Source organism: Bos mutus, chromosome 23 (genome assembly GCF_027580195.1).
Source record: "Bos mutus isolate GX-2022 chromosome 23, NWIPB_WYAK_1.1, whole genome shotgun sequence".
NCBI classification, from domain to species: Eukaryota; Metazoa; Chordata; class Mammalia; order Artiodactyla; family Bovidae; genus Bos; species Bos mutus.
In genome coordinates this window covers 25,640,550-25,653,505 of record NC_091639.1, presented here as the reverse complement: position 1 = coordinate 25,653,505, position 12,956 = coordinate 25,640,550, and the positions used below count along the sequence as shown (strand labels likewise).

General features: G+C 43.9%; 1 protein-coding gene across 1 annotated transcript in view; it reads right to left on the bottom strand.

Moving 5' to 3' along the window:
* PKHD1 (PKHD1 ciliary IPT domain containing fibrocystin/polyductin) overlaps positions 1 to 12,687 on the bottom strand; it is a 457,080-nt gene extending 444,393 nt beyond the window's left edge. The window contains exons 1-5 of the mRNA XM_070360807.1: positions 12,514 to 12,687; positions 9,001 to 9,143; positions 6,107 to 6,184; positions 5,339 to 5,483; positions 963 to 1,071 (exon numbers count right to left, since the gene is read on the bottom strand). Coding sequence (XP_070216908.1) covers positions 963 to 1,071; positions 5,339 to 5,483; positions 6,107 to 6,184; positions 9,001 to 9,052 — 384 coding nt within the window. The 5' untranslated portion in view covers positions 9,053 to 9,143; positions 12,514 to 12,687. The remainder of the gene's footprint in view (positions 1 to 962; positions 1,072 to 5,338; positions 5,484 to 6,106; positions 6,185 to 9,000; positions 9,144 to 12,513) is intronic.
* Positions 12,688 to 12,956: the final 269 nt, after the last annotated feature.

The window sequence follows — 12,956 nt, the reverse complement described above, 5'->3', positions numbered from 1 at the left end:
ACCATGGCAAGGGGCCCTGCTGAACCACTGCCCGTTATGGAAAATCTAGAACCTATGCTTTCAGAGATTATTTTAGTGTATTAATAAAACCAATCTGAAATGGGCAGTAGACTAAACAACATTAAGCCCCAATGTAAAATTAATGCATATGGAACCTCTAAAATAAGCCCAAGCATTGGCTCATGAACTCTCACTCTCTCTCCCCAAACCACCCCCACCCCACCCTGCCCTGATTGCTTTTGGCTGTCTCTCTGAGCTTGAAGGAGAATTGCAGCAGCAAATGCTCTTTCGGTTGAGGATTGGAAAGAGAAGCAGAAATCAACCGGGAAGCAGAGAGGAAGGTACAACTTGGGTCCCTGAGTCCCTTCACCACATTGATACTCCAAATGATCTCTGTAAGATGAACCACTGATGCCCAATGGTAATCTTTGAGGCTCCTCTATGGGCTTCCATTTAAATGAGGATTTAAACGCAGGTTCAAATTCTGGCTCTACAATTTATGAACTTGACGACACGGCCAAATTATTTAATTTCCCTGAGTCTCAGGTTTCTCATCTGTAAAAGCAGATGTAATGCCTCTCATTAACTGCATCCCCTGGTGAATTTTCATCAACTTACCGAGTTCTGGGAACCACTGAAGGACTTGATATCTCTAATGTGCGATTTTAGGAAGTGTTTCTTTTCTTTCCCCTCTCTTTCCTTCCTAATCTTTTAATCAGTAATAAAAAGCTACCCCATAAAATTGAGTTAATGAGTATAAAGCACTTAGCGAGATCCTAACATTCACATGCTCTATACTAACTTTCTTAAGATAGTCTCAGAAACCCCATAACTATCATCTACCTGTCCTCTCATCCTGGCAAGGCAGACAGACTCCCTAGCCGAGGTGTAACTTGCTTGTCGACAGTGTAAGCACACCCTCAGATCAGGCAAACACACTTTCCTCCCTCCTTGGAACCCACCTTGAAAGTGCGGCTGTCTTGTGGTCCTGGATGTGGGCTGCCTACCACCTGTCCCCCAGCCTGCACTTCCAGGGAGTACACACCCTCCTGTGCTTCAGGCAGCAGAGATCTGAAGGCAGAAAGTGGAAATCCGTATGAATCACCCATGAATTGCCATCGACGGATGAATGGATAAAGACGTGGTACACAGATACAATGGAATATCATTCTACCATAAGGAGGAAAGAAACTGAGTCATTTGTAGCGATGTAGATGAATAAAGCGGAGAAGGCAATGGCACCCCACTCCAGTACTCTTGCCTGGAAAATCCCATGGATGGAGGAGCCTGGTAGGCTGCAGTCCATGGAGTCGCTAAGAGTCGGACACGACTAAGCGACTTCCCTTTCACTTTTCACTTTCATGCATCGGAGAAGGAATGGCAACCCACTCCAGTGATCTTGCCTGGAGAATCCCAGGGACGGGGGAGCCTGGTGGGCTTCCGTCTATGGGGTTACACAGAGTCGGACTCGACTGAAGCAACTTAGCAGCAGCAGCAGCAGATGAATAACGAGTCTGTCATACAAAGTGAAGTAAGTCAGGAAAGAGAAAAACAAATATCATATATTAACGCATATACATGGAACCTAGAAAAAATAGCACTGATGAACCTATTTGCAGGACAGGAATAGAGAAATGGATGTAGAGAACGGATTTGTGGACCTGGTGGGGAAGGAGAGGGTGGGATGAACTGAGAGAGTAGCACTGACATCTCTACACTACCACGTGTGAAATAGACGGCTAGTGGAAGCTGCTGGAGAGCACAGGGAGCTCAGCGCTGCTCTGTGATGACCCAGAGGGGTGGGGTAAGGGGACAGGAGGGAGGCTCAAGAGGGAGGGGATATGTGTATACTTATAGCTGATTCACACTGTTGTAAGCAGAAACTAACACAATGCCGTAAAGCAATTATATTCTAATTAAAAATAAATAATAAAATTATTTTTTAAAAAAACATGAATTGCCAAAGCTACCAGTCCAACTTCACTACTTCGGACTTCCTTCCTCCACCTGTGTGTGTGTGTGTGCTTAGTCACTCAGTCGTGTCCGACACTTTGGGACCCCATGGACTGCAGCCCACCAGGCTCCTCTGTCCATGGGATTCTCCAGGCAAGAATACTGGAGTGAACTGCCATGCCCTCCTCCAGGGGATCTTCCCAACCCAGGGATAAAACTCAGATCTCCCGCATTGCAGGCAGATTCTTTACCAGTTGAGCCACCAGGGAAGCCCAAGAATACTGGTGTGGGTAGCCTGTCTGTTTTCCAGGGGAACTTCTCAACCCAGGAATTGAACCAGGGTCTCCTGCAGTGCAGGCGGTTTCTTTACTAGCTGAGCTATCTGGGAAGCCCTCTGCACCTGTGAAGCAGAGCTAACCCAGGATTCCTGTATTTCACTTTTTACCTCCTCTACCCATGCATTCACTAGACTTTAAAGATTGGATCCTTCAGCAAAAGTTATGAATCTTTTATTGAAAGTACCTGAAATTTTAAAAATTCTGTCCTGTAAAGAGTTGGAAGGGACTTTGATAGATAATCTACTCTAGTTTCCATTTAAAAAATAATGAGTTCCATATAGAGGCGATTCCCAAGTGACTCAGTGGTAAAGAATCCTCCTGCCACCGCAGGAGATTCAGGTTTGATCCCTGGGTTGGGGAAGATGTCCTGGAGGAGGAAATGGCAACCCACTCCAGTATTCTTGCCTGGGAAATCCCGTGGACAGAGGAGTCTGGCAGGCTACAGTCCATGGGGTCACAAAGACTCAGACACGACTTGGCAACTGAACAACAACCACATATTCATGGATTAAGGGATCTGGGTAAGTAAACACCAATGTGAAGGGCAAAGTAGGACCTGAGTCTGAGGCTCTTTCTGATAAAAGGCATTGATTTTACATGTTGCCAAAAACTCTTGACTTAACACTTATTCCAGCAGCCCATAAACACTCCCCTTATCCCCCAGAGAGTCCTAGACCTTCTCTCCTCTTTTCGTGAAGATCACAGTGATTTCTTTGCCTTTTCAAGGCCACCATTCAGTCTGATTTTTGTGAGAGGAGAATATGATGAATACAGAGTTAGATTTTAGAAGTGTCTCCCCTCCAAAACTTCTCTTAAAATCTTTAGCATTACCCTAAATATTAAATCTTCACTGTCCAATGTGCTAGCCATTAGTCATATGTGATTATTGAGCGCTTGAATAATGGCTAATCCCAGACTTCCCAGGTGGGTCAGAGGTTAAGAATCCGGCTACCAATGCAGGGGACAGGGGTTCAAGCCCTGCTCCAGGAAGATTCCACATGCTGCCGCAGAGCAACTGAGTCTGTGTGCCACAGCTGACCCTGCACACCCTACATCCTGTGCTCTGCAAGAAGAGAAGCAGCCGCAATGAGAAGCCTGTGCACTGCAACTTGAGGGTAGGCCCTGCTCCCCAAAACTAGGGAAAGCCTGCACACAGCAACAAAGACCAGTGCAGCCCTAAACAAATAATTAAATATTTATTAAAAAAAGAAGAATTGTGGCTAGTACCAATTAAGATATTCTATTAAGGTAAAATACACACTGGGTTTTGAAGACTTTGTAGGCAAAGAAGGGTATAAAGTATCTCATTAATAATTTACATATTGATTACATGCAAAATGACAGTGTTTCCGATATGTTGAGCTAAATAACATGTATCATTAAAATTAATCTCACCTCTTTCACATTTTTTAAGTGACTACTAGAAAATGTGAAGTTTTCTTTGTGGCTCGCATTATATCTTGGTTGGGCAGTGCTGATTTAGACGCTCCAATGCCAAATTTTGCAAACTCAGACGTCTTTTTATTATAATAACAGTATTTCATTGATTATTTTCTCACGTTTGAGTGCTAATTTAATTTGATATTCATCTTCCAATCAATGAGTACATTTAAGAGGGTTATATTTCTTTTCTTCTAAAATGGTGATATAAAGTCAATGGTGCATGTTAAAGTCATTAGTATGTTGGGGTTGAGAAAATAGAACATACAAATTGTTAGAGCTTTGACTTATTTCATAGCAAGTTCTTGCAAGAACTCTATCCCCTAAAATATTATATAACCTATGGAAATCATCTCTCCCTATAGTAATGCTATAAGGAACTTCAGTTTAAGAAATATCTATTGAGCATCTTCTACTAGCAAGATATTGTGCTCAGCATCATAAGGACTACAAGGATGAGTTGATCACATCCTCTGTCCTCAAAGCACTTAGTTTCATGAGGATGAATCTGAAAAGTGAGCAGCTGCCATAGTGTCAGGAGAAACAAAAAGCTGAGCAAACCTGGCCACTAAGGCTGTGCATATTGTGTCTTTGTGTAAATTACAAAAAGGTCCTCCCTCAAGGAAGATGAATTGCACAAGAAAGTGTGTAACACACACACAAACACACACATCATGTGGATGAATTCCTAGAACATGTTCCTTCCTCAAAGCCTGGATTTCACTTCCTACTTGTCCCCCTGTGAAGGAAGGGAAAGATGATACTCAGTTGGCTGTTTAGGGGCGAGGGAGTGTGTGCAGTATGGTTGGTTCAATAGGCAGAGATAGAAGAGGGGGAGCTTTCCTGAAAGAGGAAACAGAAAACAAAAGGAAATCATAATCTCCTTTTCTCTTAACGAATGATCCACTTTCAGGCAGCATGTCTAAGATATTAAAGAAAGAATGAACTAGTGTAAACTTTGCTGGCCAATGAAAACTTAAGTAGGACGATAGAAAATCTGGAATCCTGTAAACATCACATCGAACTCAGCAAAGAAACTGAAGACTAAGGTGAATTTCCTTTCTAAATGGTTTTTAGTTAATGTACAGTCATTACAATTATGCCTACTCCAAAAGCAACAGTTGCTCAGTCATGTCTGACCCTTTGTGACCCCGTGGACTGTAGCCTGCCAGGCTCCTCTGGCCATGGAATTTTCCAGGCAAGAATTCTGGAGTGGGTTGCCATTCCTTTCTCCAGGGGATCTTCCTGACTCAGGGATTGAACCCGGATCTCCCGCACTGCAAGCAGACTCTTTACCATCTGAGCCACGAGGGAAGAAGATGGTAAAATGGCCTCATTTATTAAAATCTGAATATCAATAGAAACCTTGCAAAAAAATCAACAACTGGAAACATAATCCGACTCCTCCTTATAAATAGCGTAAAATTCTCAAAAATCTTTCCCAGAGTCTCATCATTTCCCATATCTCATCCTCATTAAGCCTTAAAGCCCTGACAGGGAACTATATTGGTAAATGCAATCACTGCAGAAGTTGCTCTAATTCACCACCAAAAGCTACAGAGATGAAGAAAGTACTCATCCCATTTGGCCTTCCCTGTCCCGGGTACCTGGTCCTGCACATCACGGCTGGAACATCCAGGAAGACAGGGGAGACGTCACAGGGGATGCTGGGCAGCGTTGGCAGAGCCACATTCACCAGGTGGATCTCCAGCTGAGAGCCATTGGCGGGATGAAGGAGACCCAACTCCAAACCTGAACACAAGGCACAGATGAGTCTCAGGCTGAACAGAGCTGTAATCCACACTGGGCAATACAAAAACATGCCACAAGGGGGCAGTGGGAGGCACTGAGTTTACCTAAAATTCAAAGGCTCCTTGTTTCCAAAGGCATTTCTGAGTGCCATATGAATGAGTGTTCTCATTTATGACTTTATTTTTTTTTAAATTCTCTTTTCAGGTCCATCCGTCTAAATCCAGGAAAGAATTCTCCAACCCTGAAAGTTACTCTTTATTGTGGAGTAAGATGGAGACACTGAGCCATGGTTTAGAAACTCCCGCGTGTAGGATTATCAACAAGGAAGATAACCAAGGTTCTGGGGTCACATTGCTAAGTTCTATGCTACATGTGCATCATCTCATCAGGGTTCCTTGAGTCCACTCCACAGCTCAGAATAAGGAAATGGACCCAAACACGGAATGCTGTGATGTGACATTAGCACCTGTTGATAGTAACAGAGAGGGTGTTCCCTAGGTCCATCCCCCTTCAGGACCTCTTTTACATCTGGCCTTAGACAAGAAGAAACCAAAGACTCACATCCTTTAGGATTCTTTAGATCAGTAAATAAGAAACTTGCATTTGGCAAGACCAAGACTTACCATCAAAAATGACTGTGATCCATGTTCCCCCTGCGAGGCTTCCTTCTTCAGGTTCAATGTGGATATTCAGACAAGGCACTGTAAGTGAATAGGAGAGACAGTGGCTTCAGTGTGCAAATTCAGTCCCCCAGCTTCCTTTCAGCATTCCTCAGAATCACCAGTAGGGCTTGATACAGCCCAGAACAAGGTCCCACCCCGAGCTTCTGCTTCTGTCTGGGTGAAGCCCAAGAATTTGCATTTCTGACAAAGTGTCCCTTCTGCTTTCAGTCTGGAGAATCACGCCTTCAAAACTCCCATTTTAGGAAAAGTTCTGACTGATCCTAGACATCCAAAACCCCAGTGTTCACCAAGACTATCCTGAATTTCCACTTCCTTTGGAAGAAGCTTCAAGGATACATTTTGGTTCCTAATGGAAGCCGAAATATGTCTCCCCTCTTTCTCACTCTTTAATCAGGATATTTTATGTGTGTGTGTGTGTGCTTAATCACTCAGTCATGTCCGACTCTTTGTGACCCCAGGGACGGTAGCCCACCAGGTTCCTCTACCCAAGGGATTTCCCAAGCAAGAATACTAGAGTGGGTTGCCATGCCCTCCTCTAGAGGATCTTCCTGACCCAAGCATTGAACCTGTGTCTCCTGCATCTCCTGCATCAAATTCTTTATTCATCAGGTTGTATTTACAGTTACCACTTATTTCTAATATTTCCACTTCCCAGAAACTTTTAGAAGCTGTCTCTATTTTTAATCTTCCTACTCAGTACACCATCCTCTTTTGAATACATGATCAGAATGACTCCCCAAATACAAAATCCTCTAAATTTTTGCTTTGCCTGCTCAGAGAAGCAGTGAAGCATGAATCAGTGCTAGAATTTAAAAAAAAAAAAAAAAAACCACTATAGACTTGCACAGTAGGCTACACTGGGTTCTCCCATACAGACTGCAGGCTGAGTATGACGTTATCAATGCCTCATCTTTGAGGGTGCTCCTGGATGGACATTCCTTGTACGAGGTAAAGCCAGCAAAAATCAGCTCCCCAGTGAAGCCTATAAAACACTTGTCATTTTCTGTATCAGAAAAGTTAAAGGATCATCAAAGCCACGCCAACTCTGGCAAGCCCAGGGCATCCATGTACATATATGCAGGTGGCACAGTGCCCAAGAGTGATGATGCAACTGAGTAGGACCCCATGGGGCCTTCCCAGGAGGTGGGGGACAGGGGGCGTCGACAGGCTTTTCCCCATAGCCTCTGCTTTTCGTCCTCTCTGAGGATAACAGGACGTATCAGGATAACAGTATTTGATTCACATTTCCTAAAGTGCTCTGCAAATGTGAAAATCCCCCACCAAACGGAAGATGTTAACTACTCGATGAGCCTGAGCACAGAGCCCCAGGCCTTCAGGAGCCTGAGGACTGATAATGTTAACCTCTGTGACAGCATCCGGTTACCTCACCACCATCAGTCAGAATTGTGACAGCTGACCCGATGACCCCCCAACTCTCACCTGACTTTTACAACGGCTTTCCTGAAAATCTTCAGAGAACTCAGGCTTGTTTGGCTTTTGTTTTTCCCCTAGGGGATGAGCTATCATTCTCCTCAGACACCCCTGCAATAAACGTTTCTCTGCTCCAAACGCTGACGTTTCTGTTTGTTTGGCCTCACTCTACGTTGGGAACATGAACTTGCACTAACAGTAAAGGCACATTCACAAGAACACAATCGTTGGTGGCACTCTGGCCAGACCAGCTCACACTCGCCCTCAAAGCTGTATCAGATGTGTGTGCACTCAGTTGCTTCAGTCGTGTCTGACTCTTTGCGACTCCATGGACTGCAGCCCAGGTTCCTCTGTCCATGGGGTTTTCCAGGCAAGAATACCGGAGTGGGTTGCCATTTCCTTTTCCAGGGGATCTTCCTGACCCAGGGATTGAACCTGTGTCTCCTGCATTGGCAAGCGTATTCTTTACCTCTAGTGCCACCTGGGAAGCCCCCAAGAAGATACAGAGGATAACCGAATTTGCTGAGAAAAGTAGTGACACAATTTCAGAAAAGAAATTTTTAGTTGCCCATTCATTGCTAAGACAAGCTAAGCCTTCCTTTGGGAAGATAAAGTAATAAAATCTAAAAAGAACTGCATTGTATGGCTCAAAAAGGAATTATAAAAAGATTATGAGTTATTATTAAAAGCTCTAGACTATAATAGCAACTTCCACTGGCTGTTAAAAATTAAAGTATATATTTATAACTGTTTAATGTACAACCTCAACTAATAAGGAGAAGGCAGTGGCACCCCACTCCAGTACTCTTGCCTGGAAAATCCCATGGATGGAGGAGCCTGGTGGGCTGCAGTCCATGGGGTCGCCAAGAGTCGGACACAACTGAACGACTTCACTTTCACTTTTCATTTTCACGCATTGGAGAAGGAAATGGCAACCCACTCCAGTGTTCTTGCCTGGAGAATCCCAGGGACGAGGGAGCCTGGTGAGCTGCCATCTATGGGGTCGCACAGAGTCGGACATGACTGAAGTAACTTAGCATAGCATCAACTAATAAACAGAAAATTATTAAGCAGAGAAAATTCAGTCTTAGAGCAGACACTAGTAGGTCATCCCCAATAATATTTCTGTTCAGTTCAGTTCAGTTCAGTCGCTCAGTCATGTCTGACTCTTTGTGGCCCCATTGACTGCAGCATGCCAGGCTTCCAGGTCCATCACCAACTCCCAGAGCTTGCTCAAACTCACATCCATTGAGTTGGTGATGCCATCCAACCGTCTCATCTTCTGTCGTCCCCTTCTCCTCCTGCCTTCAACCTTTCCCAATAATATTTAAGTATCAGTAAACTAGTTCTCAAGGTAGCCTGCTGTGATCTCCCTAAAATCTCTTCAAAACACATTCACTCACCTGCCAGAAGTAGTACTTTGATACTTGTCAGAGAGATCAGCCAGCCAGTCATCTTGTCTGCTGAAATTGATCCTTTCAAAATTGCTCAGACATTAAACACATCTTCAATTTTGATTGGAGCTGCATAGCTTTATAAAAACAAACTGAAAAAAAAGATGACTATTATTTTGGCTTACATACAATTGCTTTGCTGTGTTAAAACTTGGAAAATTAAGGATCTTCTGAGAGACCCACCATCATCCCAACTTGCAAGAAAAGGACAATCTAAGAATCTTATATAAAATCATCACTATTCTACCCCCTCTCTTTGTCTCATTTACTCATTTTATGCATACATAACCTAGGTAAGTAATAGTAACCTCTTGCATTAATTCATTCTTAAACACTTATATTTTAAAAGTAAGGAAATCCCAGAGTCAAAATACTAGCTAATGGTGATGGGGGGAGGGGGTTGTTTTGTTTTGTTCTCTGGAAGTCTCGGTCCTCCAGGAAGCAATCAACATGCAAAAAGAGTAAAGAGCTTAACAAAATGAATGTTAAACATGGTAACAGGTTGAAAAACAGATGCTAATGGAAATTTGGACATTATCTTACCCTGGTGGCTCAGCCATAAAGAATCTGCCTGCAATGCAGGAGACCAGGGTTCGATCCCTGGGTGGGGAAGATCCTCTGTAGGAGGGCATGGCAACCCACTCTAGTACTCTTGCCTGGAGAATCCAATGGACAGAGGATTTTGGCAGGCTACACTCCATCGGGTCACACAGAGTCAGACACAACTGAAGTGACCAAGCAGCAGCAGCAGCATCTTACTCTCACAGCAGAGGAAACAGGGAGGGAGAAACAGGAAGACAAAGCTGGACCCTCCAAACTGGACCCCAGGACCCCAGGTCCCTCTACCTCAATCCACCACGCCTGGATCAGCTTCCTTAAACACTGCTTTCACTGTGGCATTGTCCTGTTTAATGCTTTCAATTCAAAGCAAAACCTCTATCACGTCAAACAGAGGATAAGAACACTTGAGAGGATTTTTATTAAGAATAACTGAGTCGGACACGACTGAAGCGACTTAGCAGCAGCAGAGGTGATATATACCTAAAGAAATTAACACAGGGCCTGGTACAAAGAAGACACTCACAAAGGTCAGTTTTCCTTTCAAAGGCTCTCTGCGTCCCACAGAAAGCTCTGACTCCGCAGTTTCACCAGGACCTGCCCCTCATCGTTCCAACTTCCCCTTTCGCTGAACCCAGCAAGCTCCCCACACGGCAGCCTCTGCCTTGGATCCTGCTGGGCCCTTTCTAGAGTCCCCCAACTTTCTTGTGCCCTAATGAACTCCTGGCCTCCTTCAGGGCCCAACTCAGGATCTGCCTCTCCACGGAATCTGTCCCCCACGTAGATTCATAAATTAACTGGAATTCCCTGGTGGTCCTGTGGCTAAAACTCCATACTCCCAGTGTAGGGGGCCCGGGTTCGATCCCTAGTCAGGGAACTAGATCCCACATGCTGCTACTAAGACACGGTGCAGCCAAATAAATAAAGGTTTAAGAAAAAAATTAACTGGCCTCCAAAAACGGAGGGCAAGGAGACACCTTAGAAGGACGCAAACACTCCAGATTGGCAGGTGCCGGGTTTCATAAGCAGGAAAACTTACATACCAGGCTTGTCTTGGGTGTTAGCAAGATGAGTAGATCTCCACCCATCACAATCTTAAAAGTTTATACAGAGGCTTGAACAGCGTCGTCACGTGTTCAATCCCAATGATCCCAATGCCACATGGCTCTCTGAAAAGTGCATCTCTGAAAACAGCTCCTGTTGTGGAACCTTTGCGCAAAACGTACATTTCAAGTACTTGGGGTGGGGTGGGAGGAGGCCTGCTTGCAGGTGGACTGGTGGTCACGCCCTGTCCATGACCTGGAGGAGGTGGAGCAACATCCACCCCTCTTGACCTCGTAACAGGTGAAGCAAGACTCCACATGTTAACATTATATCCTCAATGTAACAAACCCCTTTCATTGATATTGGGGGGGGAGGGGTTGAGAAAACACTGAAGCCAGAAAAAATAGTTTTACCATTACAAAATAAATAAATAAATAAACGCCCAGGAAAAGAGTATCTACAAAAAGCCTAAGAATAAACGTATCTGTTAGGTATGTCCGAATTAAGACAGTGCAATGGATAATCACCTGTAGCTCATTCCACTCCACAAACATTCATCGTATGCCTAATATACTCTGAGCACCGTGCTTTCTTTTGTTGTTTAGTGACTGTCGTGTCCAACCAACTCTTTTGCAACCCCATGGACTGTAGCCCTCCAGGCTCCTTTGTCCGTGGGATTTCTCAGGCAAGAATACTGGAGTGGGTTGCCATTTCCTTCTCCAGGGGATCTTCCTGACCCAGGGATCGAACTCACAGTTCTTGCCATGTCTCCTGTATTAGAGGCAGATTCTGTACCACTGGAGCTGGGAAAACAGAGATAAATTATCTTTGTACCTGCCTTCAAGTACCGAGCAGTTGGGGTAGGAGCAGAAGCTACTCTCATTTACAAGAGGAGTTCTAAAGTTTTCAAGTAGATTAAGCAGGTGTTTAACTTGTAAAATTCTCTATATTTTACACCTATTTGGAATAGGATTCATTTTTCAAACATTTAATTTTCAGAAATACATCTACTGCCTAGAGAAAAGTACCCAGGAGTTACTTATAGTCCAAAAGCACTGGATTTGATTTACTTGTCACACCCAACAGAATATGTTAGGCACAGGAGAGTCGATTTTCAATCTGACTGGGATTTTAACATTTTATTTTGGTGCCTACTCCCAAATTTAGAATATCAGAAGTAAATAGTTGCATGTTGGTTTTCTTAAAACCCTGTGTTGGGAGGGGGCAGGTGGGAGGAAATGAGTGATTGGAATTAACACAGATACACTATCAATAAAGACTATGTGTAAAACAGATAACTAACGAGAACATACTCTAAAGCACAGGAAACTCTAGCCAAAGTACTGTGGTGACCTGAAAGGAAGTCCAAAAGGGAGGGGATTCACGTCCCTGTACAGCTAACTCCTTTTGCTGTACAGCAGAAACTAACACAACATTGTAAGTTAACTATACGCCAATAAAAATTAATTTTTAAAAAACCTCTATGTTCAGACCTACATCTTCCCTCTAAAACAGAGCAATCAAATCAATAACAAATGTATTTTTTCTTAAAATGATTATCCACTAATTCTTCCTAAGAACAAACCCAGCCTCCATTTAAATACTTTAACCAGAATATTTTCAACCAGAGGAGAGCTGTGTGCCTCGGGTCAGTTCTCTCTCCCCTGTCTTTCTCCCCACTCTGCCCTCATTCTTCCTCCTCCTCTCTCTCCCCTTCCCAGCCCCGCTCCCTTTGGGGCTTTGAAAAGACAAACCTGGGAGGTTACTACATCATATCCCCCAGTTCCTTTGTTTAACATATTAGCAAAAAGGCAACACCTAGAAAACACAGGGCAGAGACATTTCTGAACCCAACAGTACCTTTTCCTGTTCCTCTCTCCTTTGGACTCAAGGGAGGAGTCCTTTCCTTTCAGAACGACCTTGTTCCTTTCAGAATGACCTTCTTCCTCTCAGGAACCCATGGCTGTGTTACCTGGTGAGAGCCCACCCGCGGCAGCACAGGTAACTTACTTGGCTGTAACTTGTCAGGCTGTAACTCACCTAACTTGTTTGTGTCCCAGCCAAACCTGTGCTAAAGAAAAAATTCAGAGCTGACCATGGGGCAAGTTTAATGATTAACACAAGCTACTGAGGCTTTTTCCCCCACGATCTTTTATTAACGATCAAAGAAAGTCTTAACATTTTTTTTCCACTTACATGTACCTTAGATAAGATGTTTAGATGAAAGTTTACCCAATGAGACAGACAGGTATTCAATGATTGAAAGAATTTGCCAGTAAGTCAGTGATCGAACACAGGCCCAG